The 26139-nt window shown below is 42.8% G+C and overlaps 1 protein-coding gene across 3 annotated transcripts; it reads right to left on the minus strand.

Moving 5' to 3' along the window:
• Positions 1 to 1581: 1581 nt before the first annotated feature.
• Positions 1582 to 17538, minus strand: SELPLG (selectin P ligand). 3 transcript variants are annotated; one of them, XM_056528793.1, is made up of 3 exons: positions 17258 to 17538; positions 2805 to 3805; positions 2644 to 2673 (listed from the first exon to the last, which is right to left on the minus strand). In XM_056528793.1, exons 2-3 carry the CDS (start codon positions 3798 to 3800, stop codon positions 2671 to 2673), a joined length of 999 nt encoding a protein of 332 aa, XP_056384768.1. In that variant the 5' UTR covers positions 3801 to 3805; positions 17258 to 17538; the 3' UTR covers positions 2644 to 2670. The 3 variants fall into 3 exon arrangements, with proteins under 3 accessions (XP_056384766.1, XP_056384767.1, XP_056384768.1); XM_056528791.1 differs by having other exon boundaries at positions 1582 to 3805; XM_056528792.1 differs by lacking the exon at positions 17258 to 17538 and adding an exon at positions 10082 to 10129 and having other exon boundaries at positions 1582 to 3805.
• Between the last annotated feature and the right edge of the window lie 8601 nt (positions 17539 to 26139).

The raw sequence follows: 26139 nt of genomic DNA on the forward strand, positions 1-26139 counted from the left end.
TTAGTTCATTGTTACAAAGGAGAAGCCTACAGGAATCAGACACGTGACAAACCTCATCCGTAGAAAATGTCAAGAAAATTTACTGAACATTGACATACATGCACATACATTAAAACAGAAATAAAGGTGTAAATGCCAATCTGTGATAGGAATTGGCAAAGCCAAATAGAAAAAACTGACATTCTTGTATGCTGTGAAATACATTGCAGAAATCCAAGACATACCCACTGCTGCTTACTGACTGGTGCAATAAAGGGGGCTAATCCGCATTCTGGTACTTGGCATTTATCCAGCAGAAGCCAACCAATGACATGTCTATACTGTAATTGAAGCTGTGAACAATATCAGTGTTGCTGTTTATGTGTATTTCAGTTTTCACGCAGATTCAGATGTAGAACATGCAGGAGACAGGTTCAGTAGAATTAAGGTGCCCATATACCTTAAACGTAAGGAAGCATTCCGGGTTGTTGTTCTGGGTCAGCTGTCTTCCTGGGAATTACAGGATCACATCATCCCCTATTAGATCACCCCGAGGCTGTGTTCACACATTGCTTTTCTTGCTGCATATGTTCTGTTTTTGTGGTGATTTTCCCCAAATCATGGCACAAAAATTGCTATTATAGTGCGGTATGAATCATGGAAAATATAGGCAGCATTATCAAGTCATTTCAGTGATGGATTTGCACCCAATATAGAATCTAACCTATGCCTGCCACATCAGCTAAAACAGGTGAGCACTAGGCATACACAAGAACCTCTATATTATTCTCTAAGAATAGCCTATACTATACTACACTATAGCTACACTATATAAGCAAAAGAAAAAATAATTCCTGAGTGTTTCCTGAACTCAGCCAAACCTTCCACCAGCAGGTTTGGTTGACTTCCAAGATGTAAGGCAGTATGACGACTTTTCTTTGGCAGAAGATGTCGGTGGAGAAAAGGGTCTGATTTTTCTGGATCCATGTTGCCTGACCCTTTTGTTCTGGGAGGGATAAGACAATGCCAGTCTGGCCGCATCTTACCCCTTCCCATAAACAACATGTTGTGCCAAATGTTCATGTACAATTCACGGATTAATTTATTTGCCCCTTTATACACAAAGGGTGAAAGCTGAATACTCTTTAAGTCAGTGCAGAAATCGCAATAACTTCCCATACACATTTTTACCCAGACAACATTAATAACCTGAGGATTTCTGACATGATTTTACAGAAAGATAAAACTAGTGATTTATTACACATGTGATGATAAAGCCCATTACTAAGCAGAATTGTCATTGGTCTGCTATTAGCTTGTGCGACCATCTTTCCGTCTAGTACTCGCTAGTTTATACCATCATTTTCTATACATGCTAGTAAACACTAAAACAAACTGAATAAAATTCCAGTAGAAAAAAGTACGGAGCACTGACCGGTTGAGATGCAGCAGGATTCTTTATTTCCTTTCACAGGAACACCATGTGCGGGGGAGCGGACTTCTGGGCAGATCATCGGGTTGCCTGAAGGTCTGCCCAGTAGTCTGCTCCCCCGCACATGGTATTCCTGTGAAAGAAAATTAAGAATCCTGCTGCATCTCAACCGGTCAGTGCTCCGTACTTTTTTCTACTGTGATTCTATTCTACTGACTGTGTTACTTAGAAGCACTACATACCGGGGAGGTCATGGGACTACAGCAAATTGGTGTCACAAATGCATATTATGGGTAATAGTGTCTGAGATTTATATAGATTACACTAAACCAAACTGTGTTTTCACTTATTATTTATCTAAGTAATATTTATAGCACTGAAGTTTAGTACCTTATGCTGCCTGTATTTGGGTGGAGAATAAGGAAAAGAACACATATTAAGCCAAGTTCATATTCCTTAAAGGGGTATTCCGGCCAAAGACATCTTATCCCTAGTCGTCACCGTCACGCCTCCTCCCATAGACATGAATGGAGGGGGCGTGGTGTGACTTCACGTCTCCAGTCCCGGAAACACAGAGGTTTCTGAGACTGGAGCAGCAGCCCGGCATAGAATGCGGGTGCTGCACGGAGATCACAGGCCGTCACGCCCCCTCCCATGGACATAAATGGAGGGGGCGTTGCATGATGTCACATCTCCAGTCCCAGTAACAAGGGACTGGAGATGAGACTGGAGATGAGACTGGAGACGCAGCCCCGCACAAAATGCGGGTGCTGCACAGAGATCATGAGGGTCCCAGCGGCAGGCCCCCTGCAATCAGACATCTTATTCCCTATCCTTTGGATAGGGGATAAGATGTATTTGGCCGGAATACCCCTTTAGAGACACAATTCAGTGAAATAGTGGAATCCATTAGTTATGTGCACATCTTAAATACCATATTGCAAAGCAGAAGTTCAAAGTAACCCCATGCCACTACATGGCAGTGATCGTATCCACCTGATAAAGGAAAGGGCATCTGGTACAATTCATTCATAAACAGAAATACCTAAGTACCCCACTTCTGCCATGCAGTCTCTGTTCCTTCACTGGGTCTAATCTCCTAATGGTGACCCCAGTAGACGGGAAGAACCACGTCTTAAATAGTCTTGCTGAACTAATGATCCGGAAGAAAGCTGTTGAGAGTGGTATTATCACCATCACTTTCCTCCATGTTGGCAGCAAATGTCTTCAATCTTTTATGCTGTGGTTTGTTCTGCTGGTCACTGTCTGGCAAGAGAGAAGAAATACATCTCATTTCTGTGTAAGTTACTGGATGACGTAGTTTGTTTTTTTGTTTCATTGCTGAAAGTTTAGCAGCAAGTGCTATAGTTGAAATGATAAATATGGTACATACAACAGCAAGAATTAAGATGGTTAGCATGCACTGTCTCATTATAGACTGCGTGTGTATTTTATCTTCTGAAAATGAAGTTACATGTGTTACTGCTGCAGGTTTTGCAGAAGAACCAGAGGAAGCCAAAAACCGTACAGTGGTGACATCATGTCCAGTTGTTGGATCATGTGAGATAACAGGCGTTGTGGATGGGGAGGTCTCTTGTGCATTTGGTGATATGCTTGATGTGATATCCTCTACCAATGTTTCGTTGGGGCTAGTTGAATGGTCACTTGTGTCTTGACTGTTTGTGGAATGATCTGTGGTGGCTTTTTTATACTTATTGCTTGTTGACACAGATAGCTTTTCAGATATGGTTGGGTTTAATTCAGTGACCAAAGTTTTTAACTGTGTAACTGATTTGTCTACATGTGTGGTTTCCTCTTTTATAAGTTCCTCTCCAGCTCCCTTTGTTGTTTGATCAGTAAATGGGGGGGTTTTATCTTCCTCAAGTTTATTTCCAGTTCCCTCAGTTTTTTTCTCTAGATTAGTTAAAGGGGTGGTCTCATCTTCATCAGCTTTCTGTCCGGCTCCCTTTGTTGCCTGCTCTGGATCGGTTAAAGTGGTTGTTTTGTCTTGATTCAAAATAAGTATGCTCTTAACTTTCATAGAAGCAGCACTAGATGCCTCTAGGATGTATGGGGTGGAATCAGAAAGCTCATCCAATGGTGGTTCTGTGGCTTTAACTTTTGGCGGAACTTTTTTATCTGGCACGACCTCTCCCTTATTAGGCATCTTATACGTGTCTCTTCTCAGGCGGGTTAGCATAAGGGTTCCTTCATCCATTCTGTCTTGTGATTGCCATTCCCATTTGTAGTTCATTCCAAAAGGAGAATTATTAGGTTTATCGGTGTTATCATCATCAGTTAAAATGGCTTCATTCAGAAGAGGAAGCTTGTACGCAATGGCAGGAGACAGCCACAAACAAATCAGGAGTGCTTTCAACAGAAGAGTCATTCTACCTGTAACATGGATTTTGCAATATTAGTGATGGCAAAACAATTGTGCAGTAAACAGAGTAAAAACAGGTAACATTTTTTAAATATTGCGTTGTATAATATGGACATTTGCCACAACCTAACGATTAATTTTATATTTACCATGATCTAAACAATGTCTTTATTCTTTATTTATTTATTTATTTCTATAGTGGTATATCTTCAGAAGCTTCAAAAACAGGAAACTGCATAAAGCACAGTTTTTATCAGCCCCTTAAATCTCATCTGTCACTTTAAACTCGCTCTTAAACTGTCCACATAGTGTGCAAGCTGATAACACCTTGATGCAAGTCATGCCTTTCCTGTAGTATTTTGTGGCTTTATTCACTTGAAAAAATAGCTTTTTTGTACAGTCAGAACAGTAGAAGAGGTGTGGCCTGACATCCTCTATGCCCCAGGGCCAAACATCTCTTTCATCCTATGTCATGGCATTTCCCCTGTGTGATACACAAGGACCCTACGCCACCATTGTCATTGCTCCTTTATCACCACGCAGCAGAGAAGTCCTGACACCTGAGGCACGGAACAACACACGTGCAGTAAGTCTCAGAGCTTAGGACTCACTCTCGGACTTACTGTGCCCGCACCGTAACACACAATAATGACGTACTAAGGCTGCATTCACATCTAGGTTTTACACTACAAGTGCCGGATCCGGCTGGGGGAGGGGAAAACCGGGCTCTCTCATACCCCAGCCGGACCAGGCTGAACTCCATTCACTTTAATGAGCCGACCGGAGTCAAACGGTGACTTCGGTCGGCTCATTTTTGACCCGTATCCAGTTTTGTGACCTGACCTAGAACCGTAGTATACTGCGGTTTTAGGTCCGGTGGCAAAACTGGATATGGGTCAAAAATGAGCCGACCGGAGTCACCGTTTGACTCTGGTCGGCTCATTAAAGGGAATGGAGTTCAGCAGTGGTCCGGCTGGGGTACGGGAGAGTCCGGTTTGCCCCTCCCCCAGCCGGATCCGGCACCCGTAGTATAAAACCGAGATGTGAATGCAGCCTTAAATGGTCAAATAATAAACCTGTCTTTGTTGCCCATAGCAGCCATTCAAAGTGCAGCTCATTTTAACAAGCCTTAGTAAAATGAAAGCTCAGCTCTGGTCAGTTTCTATGGGCAACAAAGACAGTTTTACTATTAGACAGAATGCCCTGGAAGGGATAGAATAGGACTGGAGGGGCACATGACAGGGGAATTATGCAGCAGGGATAGGGTTAAATGGAGTTGAGCGGGAAGCTGTTAGAGGAAAGGGAGGAGTTAAGAAGGGGGGTATAAGGAAGGAATAGGAAGTTAGGGTCAGTCGGGACGCAGGAAGGAAAGTGTACCCGCCCGCCCGCCCTTGTTTATTGTCACGGCAGCGGTGGCAGGAGAGAGACCTGGAGGTACATGTGGATGGCATGGAGGTGATGGGATACAGTGTGGAGGTGGGCTGGGAGCGGTTCCCAGCCCGATGGAGAAATTCTTCAAGGGGACATGGGTCCCAGGATGGTCGGGGGGCCTCACAAAACGGTGCTCCTGTGCAGGTGCTCACGGCTAGGAGTAAGGGAGGCCCCATTCTAGTTTGGGCTCGGTAACAGTGCCTTCAGGTCCTCCTCCTCATGTATTAGGGACATGTTAACTTATGTTAAATTATGTTTAAGGATGTTTATACAATGTTTATGTATGATGTTCATACTATAGTTGCATTACAACATTTTAATTGTGTTATTTAATAAAGGGGCTGCTGTGGCCTTGTTACCACCAACATTGTGTCTGTCGTGTTTAAGGTAAGGGGTTTTTATGGGGACAATGGGGTTGGTGGGAGGTAGGTTACAGCAGCTATAATATCCCCTAGTCAAGCTTTAAAGGAGTTTTCTGGGCTGAAATGATTGATGGCCTAACCTCAGGATAGGCTTTAAATCCCTGATTGGAAATATGCTGACAGCTGGCACCCCTGTCAACCAGCTGTTGGGGAGAGCCATGGCACCCATCGCTACACAGTGAAGAGGGTTGGAAGCCGTACACCATTCATTGTGTAGTGGTGGTTCTGCTTTACTGCATCTCTGCTAACATTTACTTAAAGGGGTACTCCGGTGAAAACCTTTTTTCTTTTAAATCAACTGGTGGCAGAAAGTTAAACATATTTGTAAATTACTTCTATTAAAAAATCTTAATCCTTCCAGTACTTATTAGCTGCTGAATGCTACAGAGGAAATTCCTTTCTTTTTGGAACACTGATGACCTCACAAGCACAGTGCTCTCTGCTGACATCTCTATCCATTTTAGCAACCGTGCATAGCAGATGTATGCTAAGGGCAGCATGGTGGCTCAGTGGTTAGCACTGCTGCCTTGCAGTGCTGGCGACTTGGCTTCAAATCCCACTAAGGACAACAATAAATAAATAAAGCGTTATTATTATTATAATAACGTCAGCAGAGAGAACTGTGCTCGTGATGTCATCAGAGAGCATTCCAAAAAGAAAAGAATTTCCTCTGTAGTATTTTTTTAATAGAAGTAATTTACAAATATGTTTAACTTTCTGCCACCAGTTGATTTAAAAGAAAAAAGGTTTTCACCGGAGTACCCCTTTAAAGGATTGGATAGGTCATCACTTTTTGGCCAAAGGATAGGCCATTAATCATTTGAGTCTGAAAAAACCCTTTAACATTGAACTTTGCATATTTTACTAAGCACCAATGACTAGATTCTACAGGATATGTATAAAACTAGGCACTGTCAACATGCAAAGTTTGTAACTGAACCAACAAATTGGACAATCTTTATTAATTATCACATTTGGTTGTAATTTTCCATTTTATTTCTATTTATTTCAAAAATTCACAAAAGCATGCCATTACAACTAGTAACGTGGGTTATAATTCTTCACCTAGGATATACTTATAAAGAAAAGGTGCTGTAAAACTTCAGCTTTAAATATGCTTTCTAAAATTCACCCAATCATAAAAAGGTGTATGAATCAAAATAATACTATCACCAAACCATAAATAAAAATGATAAAATTACATGCATCCCGCTATTTTGACATGGGTCAGAATATGGCAATGAATACCAAGATGTACCATATTTTTCGCCCTATAGGACGCACCGGCGTATAAGACGCACCCAATTTATAGGTGCAAAATCTAAAAAAATAAATATTTTGAACCCAATAGTGGTCTTCAACCTGCAGACCTCCAGATGTTGCAAAACTACAACTCCCAGCATGGCCGGACAGCCGTTGGCTGTCCGGGCATACTGGGAGTTTTAGTTTTGCAACATCTGGAGGTCCGCAGATTGAAGACCACTGCATAGGAGGTAATACTCACGTGTGCCCGCCGCTCCAGACCCATCACCGCTGCCCTGGATGTCGCTCCATCGCTGTCACCGTGTCCCCGTTGCTCCGGAACGTCTCTGCTGCCGGCCGGGTATCCTCGCTCTCCGTTGCCGCCATCACGTTGTTACGCACGCCGACGCACATACGCGACGACGAGGAAGGAGAGCGCCAGCCATACAGGGGATCCCTGAACGGAGAAGACACCGAGGAGGCAGGTAAGGTCCCTCCCGGTGTCCTGGAAGCACTAACCCGGCTATTCAGTCGGGCTGTTCGGGACCGCCGTGGTTAAATCGCGGCGGTCCCGAACAGCCCAACTGAACAGCCAGGTTAGTGTCACTTTCCCTTCAGACGCGGCGGTCAGCTTTGATCGCCGCGTCTGAAGGGTTAATACAGGGCATCACCGCAATCGGTGATGTCCTGTATTAGCCGCGGGTCCCGGCCGTTAATGGCCGCAGGGGCCGCCACAATAGGGGTGTATTCGCCGTATAAGACGCACCGACTTTCCCCCCCCAGTTTTGGGGAAGAAAAAGTGCGTCTTATACCGCGAAAAATACGGTATATAAGCATCTATATATAATTATGGATTATAGATCAATCATGAACCAAATATGCACATTAAATGGCCCCTTACTGTTCACTTATGGTGATAGTATTATTTTGATTCATACTCCTTTTTATGATTGGGTGAATTTTAGAAAGCATAATTAAAGCTGAAGTTTTACAGCACCTTTCCTTTTCTTTATAAGTTGTTGATCCCTTAGGTGACTAATTATCATTTTTAGTCCACGTGAAACCATATTGTCCTACGTACTTTTTTACCCTAGGAAATACTGAAAACAAAATAATTTTTTTAATGAACAAAATTGAAGTGGAAGCATGATGCATAGAAGTACATGAAGTCTATGAAGAGTTTAAAGGATTCTAGCAGAGTAGAAGTAGATGATGGGGGCCTTATATATAAAATCTGGCTAACAGAAACATTGGGGTTGTAGTTGCCCATAGCAACCAATGAACGTTCAGCTTTTATTTCTAATATTGCTTTGGAAACCTGAAAACTGAGCACTGATTAATTCCTATGAGCACTGAGCCAAAGTCATGTGCCTGTGCATGTCCAGCAAGTGGAAAATTCTTTTGTGGTGATACAGTGTAAAATGTGTGCTGGTGTGTGGTATACAAGACATAATAAGTAGATTTCAGTAATTTTCCAAGGGGTTCTCTGCCCCTATATATCTCCTTTCCAAAGGATAGGGAATAAGATGTCAGATTGCAGGGGGTCCGGCCACTGAGACCCCTGTGATCTCTGGCCTGGCACCCCAGTAATAGGCTGCATGGAGCGAACTACGCTACGTGCCAGATTACAAGTGACCACAGCCTTCACGCCCCCTCCCATAGATATTAGTGGAGGGGGTGTGACAACCAACTGAAGCCTAGCACCGCCTGCATTGTGAACATAAATGTTCAGATCGCGGGGGTGTCAGGCTGGAGGTCGCTGAGGCTCCCAATGACAGATGAAGTAGCCCTATATAGGGAATCTGTCATCAGAGAATGACCTAATATTTAAACCAAAAAAGGTCCAAGATGTCAGAGATCACATGCAAAATATTGGACAACAGACTAAGGGTCTATTTACACGGCAGAATTTCAGCTTGCGGAATTTTCGCCTCAAATTAAAGCCCATAAACTTCTATGGGATTCCGCACTCCCATTCAACCTTCTGAAATTCCACTTGCGTAACTTCCGCACCAATTCCGCTAGCGGAAATTCAGAAGTGTGAATGGGAGTGTGGAATCCCATAGAAGTCTATGGGCTTTAATTTGAGGAGGAAATTCCGCAAGCAGAAATTCGGCCATGTGAATAGACCCTTAGGATCTGACTTGAATAATCCGGAAGACACTCAGATGGCGCACAAGGGCTAACAAGGTGGGGGTTTTCTATGTCACCAAAGCCTTTAGGCACAAGACGTGAGGGGCAGAAAGAAAACAATCATTCTCCCTTGAGAGAATTACTATATATATATAATGTTTTGACAAAGCACATTTTTAGATTGACATAGCAAAATCTTTGAGGAAATTGAATTTACATAAAGCATTCATGCATTAAGCTAGTACTGGTTATCGGTGTTATCTTCAGGGGATGTACCTGCTAAGATTGGACCCCTGGGATTTGTGCTAAATGATCAGCATTCTGAAATACACAGGACAGTGGCAAAAAATGATGAGTGGGGAAAATAATGATTCTATTTTCCGTGGAGGTGTTGGATTCAGGGGTTGGTAGGTAAGGTCTGGCATACTTGTCCCCTCTGGTCCTTGGGTCTGGTCCCTTTGTTTATTCCCTCCTTGCCCTCGTGCTTGCGTTCAGCAGTATTTTGGTGCGACTTTACTTTTGATATCTATTCTTATTGCCCTCTGACCTCATACTTATATTTATTACCTCTCTATACATAGTTCCAGTCCCCACCTACCCATCTGTAGTCTTTTTCGGTGCCTTGTTTTTATTATGTATATGTACTATTGTTTTTTAATCGATGATATACTTTAATAAAGATTTTGTTAACTTTCTTTCTATTTGCTGTTCATTTGTGCATAATTTTTTCTGTATTTTTGGTGGTGCTTCTATCATGCACATTACTTACCTCTTTGAGGTATAGTCTCTTATGTAGGTGTTTATTACCATAATGATGTGGCTATCTTTTTGTGAACTGAGTATTTCTTGTTTGGATTCTCAAACTACAAGTCCCATAGTTCCATAGTTTGTAAGTTTGAGGTCACTTTCCACCCTCCCACACATCAGCCACCCCACCCATTGAAACACAAAGTTGCATTCCATTCAAAAGACCAGTGTTTTCTAACCAGAGTGCCCACAGGTGTTGCAAAATGATCTCTCTCTCCGCCCATTGAAGCAACACAGGCTCTCTCTGATCACCTGAATATTGATGTCACATCTCGAAGCACTGCAACCTAGGAAAACCCGAGACCTGAGTAATTTTGTATGCTGTTAAAATAAATATTGGGGTAAAAATCACAGAAGAATTGTGAGAAAACCGTCACACACAGGTACAGACACTATAATATGAAAAACACTAACATTACAGCCCCTGTAGCATAGTCAAATGTAAAAAATTTTTGGAATGCCCTTTAATGGGAATCAGATCTGAGAAGGGCTCCAGCTGCAGTAAGCAATGACCTGTATAAGAATGTAAGAATGAGAAATAGTCACTATGACTATTGTAAGTCAGTAAACTGTTGTACAGGGCATATAAGACTAAGTTTCCACTTTTTTTGGGGGGGGGGAGGGGGGGGGCGTGGCAAGAAAAATGCAGCATGTTGAGCCTATGGCGTTTTTTCCCCTGAAATTGTGGCGTTTTTCTCTCATACAAGTCTATGAGTAAAAAAAGCCAAGAAAAACGCCATGTGGGTTTTAACTTTGGTGTTTTTGCAGGTGGTTATTATTCTTTTTTGGACTTTATTTCCCGCAGAGAGCTGTGATTAGCCAGATGGTTCCAGCCAATCACAACTCTGTGGGAAATATGAATAGGTGTATAAATACGTCAGTGCAGGGGACCATAGAAGAGTGGCGGGCCGCATCTATACATTATACAGGAGGATCACGGCAGGTGTCATGAGTGACACTCTCTGTGATCTGTCTATTAATGCAGATACTACAGCTCCCAGCTTGGAGCATAGTGTGCTCCATGTTGGGAGCAGTAGTACCTGCAGTTAAGGACAGATTCCATCGGGTATCACTCCTGACATCCGCTGCTATCATCCTTCATCCCTGAGATGCGGAGCAGCTTTCTCCTGCGCTTGCATCTCTGCTCTGTACTCTGGCCGGCCACTCACCATTCTTATTTTCCGCTGAGAGTGATGATTGGCTGCCACCATCTGGCCAATCCCCACTCTGGGTGGAAAATATGAATCAATGATGTGAATTTCTATTCACATCACTGGCTGGAGTATAGTGCAGAGATGCGAGCGCTGTATAGAGCCGCTCCGCGTCTCTGCTATATTATGGATGATCGCATCGGGCGTCAGGAGTGACACCTGGGGCGATCTGTCTATTAGTACAGGAACTACTACTCCCATCATGGAACAGTGTGTTCCATGCTGGGAGTAGTAGTACTACCTAAAAAATAAAGAAAAAAGTGAAAAAACACACATACTAAATTTTTAGTGCCCTGCCCACCCACATAAATTGATCCCTGTTTAAAAATTATTTAAATTTCATTATAAAAAATATAAATTTTGTTAAAGGAAAACTGTCAGCTTGCTCCCCCCACACTAACCAACGGTACTGGCTGATGCTTACTGTGCCCGGATCTGCCCGGCCGTTCTGCCGATATCATTGTTTTTCCCTATATGCTAATGAAGTGCTAACTGGCACAGGCAGGGTAACTGGCACTCTGAGGTCACCGCCGCTGGCCGCAGCGCGGCCCAGTTCAACAATATTTCTCCCCTCCCCTGGAGGGAGGGGAGGAATATTGATGAGCTGGGTGGAGCTGCAGCCGGCGGCGGTGACATCAGTGATGTCAGAGTGCCAGTTAATGCTGCCTGTGCCAGTTAGCACCTCATTAGCACATCAGGAAAAACAAAGATATCGGCAGAATGGCCGGGCGGATCTGGGCACAGTAGTAAGCATCATACTGATTAGCATCCCCCGCATTGATCAGCCAGTACCACTGGTTAGTGCGGGGGGAGCAAGCTGGCAATTTAAATACATTTTTTTCCATCACTACTGCATCCTTTTTTTTTTTTTTTTTTGGGCACCCAACAAATTAAAAAAAAACGCCAAAGGGGCCAAAAATGCTATTTCCACTCAAATGCAAAAATGCCAGAAAAAACGTCAGACACAACAAATTGCACTGGCGTTTTTTCTGGTGTTTTTTCTGACGTTTTTTTTACACAAAAAAAACCTGGTGTGTGTGTGTGACCTCCATCTGGCTAAAGACTGCAAACAGGAAGTCTGTCAGTGAACTTTTCTGTGTCTGAGCATTTAGCCGGGTGTGAACCGACACCTAGGATTCCAGGTGAACTTTGTTTTCCTGTGTATGAACAAGCACCAAGACTGTTTTGCTTTTCTGTGTATGAACCAGCACCAAGGCTGTTATGTTTTGCTGAGTGTTAATAAAACACTGAAGTTTGATTTACAACCTGGTTACTTTCCTCTATACTGCGTCCGCTAACCTGCCAGAGCAAATCCCCACAATTGGTGGAGAATGCGGGCATATGCAGTGAGGCTGGCCTGAAAGCCAAAAAGGTTTTGTTTTCCCGGGCACGGGAGTATGTCCTATATCAAGCCAGCAAGGTTATGACCCGTGTCCCCTGACAAAATGGAGGCTAGGGTGTTTCATTTTATAAGGCAAAAAATTAAATGTTACATTCTTGCAGACTTTGCTTACGCCTCGAGTCTCAGTGACGTAAAAGATATATATATATATATATATATATATATATATATATATATATATACTAAATTTCAAGAAGATTGGATAATATATAGAGGTTGCACACTTTGATGAGTTTTGTAAAAGTAGGCAAAAAATATGATTTTTTAATGTTAATTACTCTTATCGGAAAAACTAGAAATCACAAACTTAAAATAATATTAAAACTAGACACTAAGATTAATAGGTAGTATGATAGGCAAAACATGTGTTATATTAATCAACTTTGAACATTGCTTGGTGACGACTTCTGTGATGCTCGACTACCCTCAACAAGAATTGTTTTTGTTGTTTGTCCCTGACCGATTCGTTAAACTTTTTTATCAGAGCAATTCCTCTTTCTGCAGTATCATTGACCACCTTAAGAGCGTTCACATGGCTTCTTAGAGAATCACTGCAGTATTCTGTCACATTGTGCATCCCAAACAATTTAAAGAACGTCTTTGTTTTCTTAGTGATGAAATGGCTCAGAACTAGGTTTTTACCCTTTTTTTTCTTCAAAAAGTAGGTTTTTACCATCTAATCATTTAATTTCCTTTTTCTTTGCAGGTTTGGTTCAAATTTTTTTTGTCATGTTTTCCTTATCAGCCTGAATATTTATGTATGTCCAAAAAAGCCAATCCTACGTTTGTTTCTGACAGATACCAAAGGTATCTCTTAGCATCTGTGAGAGCACTTTTCTGCATCTGGGTAAGTGCTCAGAAGCTGTAGCATATCCAAATCATTCTTTGGAGCCCATCGACTTACAATTGCTCCCTGCCAAAAGCGAACACATATGAAGCTGACAAAATGTGCAACCCGTTTCATTCCTTTCAATTCTTGTTGAGGAATATTCAACTGTTTAGTGAAGAGGACAATTTTAAGTGCATATATTGTCTTTGCCATCAACCTTGCTTGATGCAGAGTCCATAGGATCCTGAAACTGAATATTAGAAATTTCACTAGTTTGAGATAAAAGTGATCAATGTGTGCAACCCCTAAATATTAGCTAATCTTCATGAAATTTGGCATATATATCTTTTATATCACTGCCTAAGCAAAGTCATATGAAAATAACATCTTGGAAAAATGAAACACCCTAATGGAGGCTGTCGTGAAAGCCCTCATGGAGGCTAACAAGCAGCAGCACGAAACCAACCATCTGCTATTACAGAAAGTGATGGCATTACAAGCCGCAGGAGCGTCCTAGAACATCCAAGATGCCAGGAAAGCTGTTCGGTTGGCGATCCCTAAGATGACCCCCTCGGACGACGTTGTGACTTACCTGGCGGTGTTTGAAAAGGAAGTCGATCTGTTCCTGGTCACATAAGGGCTGACTGTCCCCATTGGGGGGAACCCATGGACACTAACTATGGCTACCCTGGCAGTGGCACTGATGGACTCAGGGAGCCTGGTGACTTTGGTAAGAGCTGCCCTTGTGCTGCCCACGGAGTATACTGGTAGTCCTGGACTATGCCACTCAGTACCCGGAGGCGATGCCCCTGCCATATACCTCGGCCAAACTCATAGCCAAAGAATTAATGGAGATGTTTTCCCGAGTGGGCCTACCTAAAGAAATTCTGACCGACCAGGGCACCCCTTTTATGTCAAAGGTCATGAGAAAACTCAGTAAGCTACTACAGATCAACTACTACGGATGTCCGTTTATCACCCACAAACAGATGGCCTGGTAGAGAGGTTTAATCAAACCTTGAAAAACATGTTAAAGCGGGTGGTGTCTAAGGATGGGAGGGACTGGGATCTTCTTCTGCCCTATCTCATGTTCGCAATGCGAGAGGTGCCCCAGGCTTCTACTGGGTTTTCGCCCTTTGAACTGCTATACGGCCGACATCCGCGTGGTCTGTTGGACATAGCCAAAGAGGCGTGGGAACAACAACCCACAACGCATAAAAGAGTGATTGAGTATGTCACTCATATGCAAGAGCGAATGGAAATAGTGTTGCTGCTGGTTAGAGAACATATGGAGTCAGCCCAGCAAGCCCAGAGTAGGGTCTATAATCACCAGGCTCGGGTTCAAAATTTTAACCTAGGAGATCGGGTTTTGGTTCTGGTGCCGATGATAGACAGCAACTTCCTGGCTAGGTGGCAGGGTCCCTACAAAGTGCTCAAAAAAGTTGGGGAGGTGACCTACAAGGTACACCAGCCGAGGCGGAGAAAGCATGTGAACCATGTAAACTTACTGAAACCATGGAAAGATAGGGAGACCAGTACGGATGACAGCCCCCAGCCAGGTTTTCTGGGATTAGAATTTCCAGTCCCTCAGTCTGATACACGGGAAGCAGTTGCCACAGTAAAGATTGCTAACAACCTTTCCTCTAAACAGACTCAGGAGGCCAGGGAGTTCATCAGCAGGAATACGGATGTGTTCTCGAACCTCCCTGGACGTACTTCTATCATCCGTCATTACATTGTCACTGAGTCTCAGGTCAGAATCCGGTTGAAACCATACCGGGTACCTGAGTCGCAGCGACAAGCCATCTCAGAAGTAGTGCAGCTGATCTTACAGCTAGATGTCATCGAGGAATCGAAAAGCGAGTGGGCCAGTCCGATAGTCTTAATACCCAAGCCGGACAGGACATTACGATTCTGTAACGACTTCCGCAAACTAAATGAGGTTTCCAAATTTGATGCGTATGCCATGCCCTGAGTAGATGAGCTTATTGAGAAGTTAGGCCAAGCCAGGTATTTTTCGGTTTTGGACCTCACCAAAGGGTACTGGCAGGTACCCTTTGTAGAGCCTGCTAAGAAGAAACAGCCTTCATCACACCAGAGGGGCTGCATCAGTACAAGGTATTACCCTTTGGTCTACATGGCGCTCCCACCATGTTTCTAAGGCTAATGGACATTGTACTCCATCCACATCGTCGGTACGCTTCGGCGTACCAGGACAATATCATCATCCACAGTACCAACTGGGAGAGTCACCTACCAAAAGTACAGGCTGTAGTGGACTCCTTTAGGAAGGCTGGCTTAACCGCTAACCCACAAAAGTGCACAATAGGTTTGAAGAGACCGGGTAACTGGGGTATGTTATTGGGCACAGAGTTATCAAACCTCAGGTGAACAAAGTAGAGGCAATTTGGAATTGGCTTTTACTGGGAATAGTCAAAGTGCTGGGTGGGTGACTATTCCCCACGTTCCAGGCCGGGTCCTGGCAGGCTTATAAAGCAGTCAGCACTGTCAGGTGTGTGTGTGTGTGAGTGAGAGAGACCGCCATCTGACAGTGAAGTTGTGGAGTCCTCTCAGCTGAGGGCTAAAGACTGCAAACAGGCGTGTGGGCCACCTAGAAGCCTGTCAGTGAACTTTTCTGTGTCTGAGCATTTAGCCGAGTGTGAACCGACACCTAGGATTCCAGGTGATCTTTGTTTTCCTGTGTATGAACAAGCCCCAGACTGTTTTGCTTTGCTGTGTATGAACCAGCACCAAGGCTGTTATGTTTTGCTGAGTATGAATTTACAACCTGGTTCCTTGCCTCTATACTGCATCCGCTAACCTGACTACCAGAGCAAATCCCCCCAACAAGTGCAGCAACCAGCCATCAGTCACTGCTGAGAGAGGCAAGAACAGATTGGCTGGGGGGTAACTTATTTACAAATATACCAGACTTGTAAACTATGCATCCAATATAGACTTATTCACTCCTATTAGTCAAATGGGACAATATTTTTGTGCCCCTTTGGCACATGGAAAAACAGTTCTGTACATATACTATGCTACTGTTACATAGAACAGTAAAGTCTGACAACATATCTGTTTTACTGTATGTGTGAGAACTCTGACACTTTACTATTTTAGTAGCGACAGGAATTCCCAATAAAAGACATTAGTGGACATATATACATTCACTTAATGGCTTCATGATCCTCCAATAGGGGGTTAAAAGCTTACAGCCAATCAAAAGCACAGCAGGGACTCAAGTGTCCTCTCCATCCATTAGAATAGACTCATTGAAAGCTTCATTAATCATAAATGATCAGTCTGATAATAAGCTGAAAAGTTTTGACAGTATGACTGTTTTTGTAGAGACTGCATGGACTGTATATCACAGAAAAACAAAATACAGTACAATACTAATGTAAAACCCCAATTCACAAAACCTATGACAGGCTGCATTGGTTGTGGATGTCCTGAAGAATGCAAAGGTTGAAATCTGTTGTAAACCTGCTTTAATTACCTCCATGTCTAAACATGGCCTAAGAGAAGACACAATCCTATTATTGTTAAGTGGTTAAGCAACCTCCTTACAACATGTAGTTTTTGTCCTGTACTCATCCAGGAAATGATGCCTTTTGCTCTTACTGATGATTTAGAAATTATTGCTGTCGCTAAAGCTTTTAAAAATGTGTTTAGAGCTTTAAAGCCTAAGAGGCGTTTGACAGATCATGCCCAAAATCCAAAGTGTGAAAACAAATATCATTGTTCTAAGAAGACATAACTAAAGAAATATAATTAAAATATGAAAGACATACATTGCACTGAAAGATTATACAATGATATGCACAATGAAGCATAGAAGGAAATTAATTTAAGTTCTACTGCTACATTGCATGGAAAGTAAAATAATCATTGTCATACACGTCAATCAATATCTTCTCATTTTACAAGGAAATAGAGAGCTAGACAGACAGACAAGATTCTGTGACCCATATGCTCCTTACCGTAAAATATCCTTTCTTGCCAAAAATACCCTTTACCGTTGATGATCTGGTCTTTTCTTATCCACAAGCATTTCAGGGCTGCAGCCTTTAAACTATGTACCTGAACAAGACAGGAAACATAGGGGAGGGTGTGGAGTCTTTAATAAATAAGGAAGGACAGGACCGCAGGCTGTGGTTTCTTGAGAGGCGGGGAGCAAAAGATAGAGCGTATGTGAAAAAGTATCCGAAGAATAAAGCTTTTTAAAAGGAAAAGAGTGACAGATACAGGCATAGATTAGACAAGACAGAAGCAAATATATATTACGAAGAAGATAATATGCTATGTGACCCACAGTGCAAGTAGGGAGGATAGTTAGAAATAAAGCAAAGGATGGGAACACAACTATGCAGACATGATCTTACACGCTAAAACCTGCTCCCAGGCATCATCTAGAAACACATTGCTGCTTAGTGAAACACTCATTTGAATTTATAGTTACAACATTTGTTATTGGATACAACATATCCACCAATATGGGTGTCAACTAGATTCTGGGATTACTGAAAAAAATGTAATGACTGTTAAGGCAATGGAAATATTTGCTGGAGTACTTTATGCCATCCATATCATAACACTGACAGTATCTAAACTAGATCATATTGCATTCACCACTCAACAAGCCAGACAACAGCAGCCTGTTATGGTCACCACAAATGTGTTGTATGTAGAAGTCACCACCAGCAGTACCTGTTAATGCACTCTTTTATAATTAAAGAGGTTGTCACATCTGGGGAACCACTACTTAAGGTCCCCATGCACTTCAGTCAAAAGTCGGCCAAACCTGCCAACTTCAACAGCACCAGCCAACTATCTAAAGTGTGTGGGCCCCCCAACTCTACCCCAACAGATGATGTCATGGAAGCCAAAAAATTGGGCCTGTTAGATTTCATCTACCCACCACTTTTATTCGCAGAGACTTACGCCCTTCCAGAGCTGTCTGGCAGAAGTTTACTTCTCCTATCTCCATTGAGAACACATCACCATAAGTATGGGAAAATTGAAAGGTATACGGCCACTTTTAGAATGAAGCTGCACTCCAGTCCAGCTTCCCAAACCCCTGTGGACAGCCATACTCTATGCATATACTCTTTTAGCCTCAGGAAACTGTAGCATTACACATCATTCATGAATGGATGCCCTTTGATGTCTCACAGTGGTGTTTTGTCTCTAAGTGGGGTGACAAGTGCTGGTTGATGGCCTCGCTGTGCAATTAATTTGCCAGAGGGGGTGGAGTGGGGGGTTTGACTTAGCCTTTTTATGTGATTCAGTGCTTATCAATGTCCTGAATCACTCCACCAGTTCCTGCAAGTCCTGACCCAAATCCATCTGCCAGTGGTGGCCATGTGGCTGGCCATGGCACCTCAATCAGAGGAAGCAGGTTTGATGTCACAGTACAAATCACGTGAAGATCCCTTTTTCCACTTGAGCCCTACCCCAAAATGTCTGTGCATGTACCAGTACTAGGTAATGCAAAGCAGCTGCAGCATAATGCCAGGGCCCAAGAAGCCAACAGGCCCAATGTGTCATACTGACACTCAACTAATTGCAGGCCAAAGCGACGTCCCACTGTGAGGTGCATATTTGCATCCTATGCAGCTCTCCGAAGAATGCCGAAGATACAGTTGACGGGAAGGCAGAGCATGGACGCAAATATGTGTGGCGTCCCGGTACCGTATCCTATCCGGTATCTTTTATTGTCGGTCCCCACAGCTAGAGTCCCTAGGACGTCGGAGTCCCTATTGTCTTATCCACCCCTAGTCACCTCTCATTCCTATAGTGCTTATCCTGTAGCCATTTAGGATTTGTATGTGTAAGACTGTATAAATGTAAATAAATAGTTAATTACCTGGCCATAGCGTAGCAGGACCTGCGGGTCACGTGGTTAGGTGAACTCTATGGTATTTCTGCTTGAGGACCTTTGGAGGTCCTTGTGATGTAGTCAATCCCATCACACTGTGTACCGGTGAGTGACGGGTGTTCGGACCAATCAGATTAGCCCCGCCCCTTGCCCATATAAGGGAGCGGCGGCCATGTTCTCTCTCTCTTGTTCCTGTGCAAGCAAGCAAGAAGCATCTGCGCTGCTGAGATCAGTGAGTGTAGGCCTGAACCTTGCGTCGATGGCCGATAACTTCTAAATTCTCAGTGTATCAATCCCCACGCACTCTGCAAGATCACCGGACCTTATCTATCCCCTAAATCCGGACGGATCTGCAATAATTACCCTAAATTCAGAGACTTTAGTCTATTTCAAGGTCCGCAACAGTTGTCAGTCATTGAGCTATATAAAGACTCTATTCCTGAGACTGTCATTGTTCATTGGATGTACTGCAAGCACTTAAGTAAAGTTACCTAAGTTCAAGTACCTTGTGGACCTTCAGTCATTTTATTACATGCACCTATCGTTTCTGGGAAGGGCGGCAATAGGCCGGAGAATTACCTCAGCATATTAGCCCTCAGCCTGGCGTCACGAACTATAGGGTTAACATTAACCCCTTACCTACTACAACATCCCAACTACCCTACACCCCCCAAGGCTACCACATATGCTCCTCACATATTGCCAAAGATACAGCCAAGGGAAAGGCAGAGCAGGGCAGGGTAAGCTCCAAGCTGCTTCATTGTACAACAGCTCTGAGAGTGTTCATGTCAGGAGGGACGTAGAAATGCTCAGTGGTCTTCATGTCACAGTTCATGAACACCCTCAGAGCTGCTGTACAATGAACGCTGACATGAACACCACTATGCATTTCTACATCCCTCTTGACATGAACACCCTTAGAGCTGATGAACACCACTGTGCATTTCTATGTCCCTCCTGAACTGCCCTGCTCTGCCATCCCCTCGGCTGTACCTTCGGCAGTCTTCGGAGAGCTGAGGGGAGGAGGGAACACAGAAGACGTCAATATGCACCTCACACCTCCTTGGTCCGCAATTTGCTGAGCAGCAAAATGACACATTGGGCCTAAGTGCTTCCTGGGCACACGCGCCACACTGCAGCTCAGGAAGACTATTGCATTGGGAATGGGAAACCAAGCAGGATACTGCAGGAGAGCTGGAGGTGAGTACAGTTTATATATATATATATATATATATATATATATATATATATATACACGACTAAAAAAATAGATCCTTCCACCGGATAGCCCCTTTAAGGTTAGTTGCAAAACTCATACATTTACCTTACAGATTTTCTAATCACTGTAGTTACATTTCTTGACAGATTTGTATTACAAGCTAAAATATATGCCTGAATAATATCTGTAAAGCCTTATTGTCATTAAGATTTCTATTAAGGACAGTAACGCTTTAAGGGAACTTCCTGCAAACAATTAAGCAGAATAAGTGCTATTCCTGTGCATACATATTTCAGTAGCAAATCAATATCTAGTCTCCAGAATCACACACCATTATGCTGCATCATAAATAGGATTCCCTGCTTAGTCTGAGAAATAAATGCCATAATGCATTAGAATGCAAAAGAAAAGTGTGGTGCAGTTTTCCATAGCAGCCAAGCAGATCCATTCTTTCATTTTTTCAGATGCTCGAGTTTAAACAAGTTTGAAGCTCCTAGGCGCTGATCAAATGAAGTGGGTAGATGCGGACACATAAATATTGTCCAAAAAAATGATTTATTAGCACGAAACAGCACGTTTCCGGTCCGTAATGGACCCTTCGTCAGGTAGGTGCAGCACCTACCTAACGAAGCCTACCTGCACCTACCTGACGAAGGGTCCATTATGGACCGGAAACACATTGTTTCATGCTAATAAATCAGTTTTTTGGATAATATTTCTGTGTCCGCATGTACCCACTTCATTTGATCAGCGCCTAGGAGCTTCAATTTTGTTTAAACTCGAGCATCTTTCCACTGGACCAGCGTTGCTGATTCCGGATAAAGCCACGGCTGCAGATCCAAGCATCACATTTAACCAGATGTCTACTGAGGTGTTGTGCTCTTAGCACAACCCCATATGGTGAGTGTAAACCCGCTTATCATTTCATTATTATTGTTTGACATATTACACTAGGGGCGCGTATCCCTTTTTCCCTTTTTCTTATGTTCTTTTTTTCAGAAGCCTTTTTAAAAATAAATGATCTGATTGGTTGTTATGGGCAACTGTACCACTCTTCCTTTACACAGGTTTTGATAAATGGACATAAGACCAATAGCTCTGATAAAAAAAAAAAATATAAATATTTAACTCAAAGTGTATGTATGTATGTATGTTCCAGCACCACTTCCATATGGCTGGAGATGAAACTTGGTACACATGTTACTTATATGTCAATAAAAAAATATAGAGTAAAATCAACCCTAACCTACCCCATTTGCAAGAGTGAGAGTTTTTCTGAAGTTGAATGAAAGTCTATGGGACTTCAGTTAACTTACTCCACAAGCACCATCTCCGGGTGAGTATGCTAGTATGCCATGCCCCCACCAAAGGACACACTCCTACCACAAGCCACACCCTTCTATTTTCAAATTTTTTTTTTCCGGCTGTAGGCTGGAAACAATATTTTTTCCCAATACACTCATATGACAGATCCTTGAACCACAATCTCTTCATCACAGCTCAGCCCCAACTTACTCCACAAGCTCCACTCTGCAGTTCCAGGTGAATATGTTGGTCAGTCTCCAGATGGGATATGAGGACGGGAAATGACGCAATTCTGTTTTTTTTATTTTTGTTTTTTTTTTTATTTTTACATTTACACTATTTACCGTTCAGGATTAATAAAGTTATACCATAATAGTTCAGACAATTACGCATGCAGTGATACCTTAAATGTTAATTTTATTATGTTTACCTTTTTTATAAGGAAAATGGGAAAAGGGGGTGATTTAAACTTATGGAAGGGGTTAGTGGGTATTTTATTTTATTTTTACTTTTTTTTTTATTTATCTTTATTAGTTCCCTTAGAGGACTTTTAGGAGGAATCATTGGATTCCTCATACAGATCAATGTATTTTCATAGAACTACATTGATCTGTGTGCTCTGCGCTCATTGGGTAGAGCCTGGTCCAGCCAGTCCAGCAAGGCTCTAACAAATGCAGAAGCATGGACAGGCAGGAAAGAGAAGTAAGCACTCCGGCTACCTCAGCAGTGGATTGCTTCACCTTATTGGTTGCCCACAGCAACCAATCAGATCGCTTCTTTCATTTTTCAGAGGCCTTTTCAAATATAAAAGAAGCGATCTGATTGGTTGCTATGTGCAACTCAACAACTTTTCCTCTGGACAGGTTTTGATAAATTTCCCCCATGGTGTCAGAGCATGAAAATGTATCTTATTATGCATGACTTTTAAATGTTGTTTATGGGTTAATTGTGAATAACTGACAGTTGTCTGTGAGAGCTGGTAAGTAGCCACGGTAACAGTCCAGGTTGAGTCCAGTCTGTCTCAGCTTTTGTCACCAGGGAAGTCAGCTTAATTAGAGTTTGGCTTTGGCCAGCAGTGAGGTAACATCTCCTCAGGAGTCTCCAAGCCCCTTTAGTGTGGAGCTGATGTCCAGCTTCCTACCCTCATACCTTTAATGTGAGTGGGGCCCAAGATACACCAACCAACTTTAGGCCTAGTTCCAGTTATTTCTCATGGATCCCGCTGCCAGGGTGAGAAAATCATCTAAGTTGCACTTTAGCACTTTAGGGCAAGAGCCCTCTAGCACTAAGATCATGATGTGGGAATCCTCAGGGCCACATCCACAAGGTAGCGGGTCTGATTGTGGGGGGTTCTACCACTATGACCCCCAATGATCTCCTGTACAGGGCCCCGCTACTTACGCATCCTCGGCGCTCTCCGGTGTCAATTGTTCATGAAGAGCGCAAGAGACAGCCTGCTCATCCAATCACAGGCTAAGAGGGGGGGGGGGGTCCCATCTCAGTCGCTGATGACCGAGCCATCACTTGTGCTCATTTCCAAGGGTAGGGGCTGGACCCCCATCCCCCACAATCAGACACTTATCCGTTATCCTGTGGATAGGGGATAAGTTTCACTTCCCCGGAGAACCCCTTTCTCCTTCAATGAATATTGGCTTAAGTGTTGGCTAACCAACTTTCCAGGATAGTCAGCACTGTTGTACATCCTGATCTAACAGGCTTTATGTCTTAAAAAAATTCAGTGTTAATATTAGGCACTTGTTTTTTATTCTTCAGGTTTCTATGCTGCAGTCGCTTGATGCAGTCAAGGCATTTGGAGGGGCCTTATCTACGAACAAAAATAGAATATCAAAGGTAAGCTTACAGTTCATCCATATGCAAATCCAATACGGGACACTTACATCTGTAAGGAAGTGTTATGGAAACTAAACAGTTAATATCCTTAAAGTACAGAATTTGTTAGAAAATAAGCTGAATTTGAGTAACACTAAGAAGTTGGTTCTACTTTGTATCATTGTATGAGTTCTCAGGAAGGAATGACCAAGCTGAAAACAGTAGCTGAGGAGTTTCTGGGAGATTGGCCAAGGGCTAAGATAGCATGCAGGTGTCCTCTGGTTAATTTCTATGTATCATTGTATAACCTGTGACGTACACTTAGTATATATCCAGTGTATAAGAAGTGGGTAACTCTGCCTAATGAACAGATCAGCACATTATTGTCTTCGTAGAAGCTTGTCTTTGTATTCATTAATGTAGCTTTTCTCATTTGGCCAAATTATACCTCTCATCCTAATTTGGTGACCTTTAAGTGGATGTTTATCCAGATACAAAGAAGCATCGAAAATAGTGGCAAGCCGAGTCCTGTTAAGTTAATAGAAAAAACAAGGGGGGTCCCAGCTTCCATAAGGAAAAAAATTACATTATAACTTCAAATTTAATAGAACATAATAATACGGTAAGACATTTAAGACCAAATGTCATAAAAATGATGAACAGAAATGCTGAGGTGTCTATGAACACCACTGCAAAACTTTTGGTTTCATTGGGTATTGATCTCCTGAATTCAAGTACTATATTCCTCTCCACATGCAAGAATTTAAGCTAATGGTCTGTCTGATACCTTCTCTTTAAATACGGTATGCCCTGTTACCATGGTTATTTGTATTAGTGAACCTTTGGCTAAAGCCCTAAAGAAATCTCCAATAGTAGTAGGATTTAGATTTAGAGGTCTGCATAAGATAATAGCTCTATAAGCAGATGACATGCTTTTCTTGATGGCTTGATGTCAAGATCTCTGCAATCTGCCATGTCCATTATTAATGACTTTGTATACCAATCCAGCTTAAGAATGAATAAAAAATGAATTCTCCTGTTCAGCCAAATAGTGTTTCTTCTTTACAAGAGACTGTCTGCACTTTGCAAGACTGTCTACTTTTAAATATGAGGATTATGGGTCCTTTAACGTAGAATGTTGCCCAACACTTGTCCAGGATAGGACATGTCAGTCCAGGGCAATGAGCGGTGGAAGAAGGGGGTGCCGAATGGCAAACAAATGCTGTTATAAACAGAGCTCGTTTGCATTTTATAATCTCCTGCTTGGCCCTGGAAAGTCAGAAAGTAGATATGATGGAGGGAACAGAGTGAACCAGGAGACAACAGAGGTCCTGACTGCCCAGACAGAACTTCAATTGGAGCAGAGGAGCCGGAAACTGGGACTTACGGTGCCTCCCATCATGCCACAGGGAAATTCAGTAATACCATGCTGCCTTTGCCTAAAAGGGAAAAGGGCAGAGTCACGGAGGTGATGGTGGTCTGGGAGCACAGAGAGGAGCTGCCGAAGAATAGTGTAACAGGTACGTTTTTTTCTTCTGTTTTTGTATTTTCAATGGGGACACAGTGTGGGGCTTAGTACTATGTGGGTGCCAAAGGTGGGCCTAGACACTATATGAGGACACAGTCTGGGTGCCTAATGCTTTATGGGGACCAAAGGTGGGCCTAACTACTATATGGAGCTCAGTGTGGGGCCTAATACTACATGGGGGCACAGTGTTTGGCCTAACAACTATATTAGGTCACAGAGGTGGGGCTTACTACTATGTGAGGGATCAGAGGGGACCAAACTGCTATATGGAGAAAAGGAGGGGCCCAACTACTACACAGGTACACAAAGTGGACCTAATAATATATGGTAGCATAGAAGTGGGCCTAATAATATATGTTAATTGCAGTGGGTTAACTACTATATGGCGCTCAACAAAAGAAACTCAAATAAGAGGTGGGATATAAAAATAGTAAATTTACAATCATTTCATAAGAGCAGGAAAATTGGGTCCTTTTCTTCTTACTGCCAAGGATAAAACATAACTTTTAATGTGGTATTTATGAATGGAGCCATGAACAGGTTAAAAACCCAGCATTATCTGCACTGCTAAATAGTATATCAAGCCATAGTTGCTAACTAGCATACTCAGTGTAAGAATCATACTCTATATGCACCTGAAGTGTGCATATCGCAATTTTGGAGAAACAGTGTTGCTTTAATTGTACCTGTTGTTTGTAAAAAAGTTTAACATAATGTATATAATAGATAATACCATTATATGACTATATCTGTAATATACATTGGTTAATAAACATGTATATTTTTTAGTTAAAAATGCTGTCCCTGGCTCCTGGCTTGTCAATCATCCTGCTGTGTGAGCTGGGAGCATGTTGCTTCTCCTCAGTGCACAGAGCCCTGCTTGTCCTCAGCATTGAGCCCTGCTTGTCCTCAGTGTACAGAGCCCTGCTTGTCCTCAGTGTACATGGCCCTGCTTGTCCTCACTGCACAGAGCCCTGCTTGTCCTCACTGCACAGAGCCCTGCTTGTCCTCACTGCACAGAGCCCTGCTTGTCCTCACTGCACAGAGCCCTGCTTGTCCTCACTGCACAGAGCCCTGCTTGTCCTCACTGCACAGAGCCCTG

This window comes from Hyla sarda, chromosome 1 (assembly GCF_029499605.1).
Source record: "Hyla sarda isolate aHylSar1 chromosome 1, aHylSar1.hap1, whole genome shotgun sequence".
Lineage (NCBI taxonomy): Eukaryota > Metazoa > Chordata > Amphibia > Anura > Hylidae > Hyla > Hyla sarda.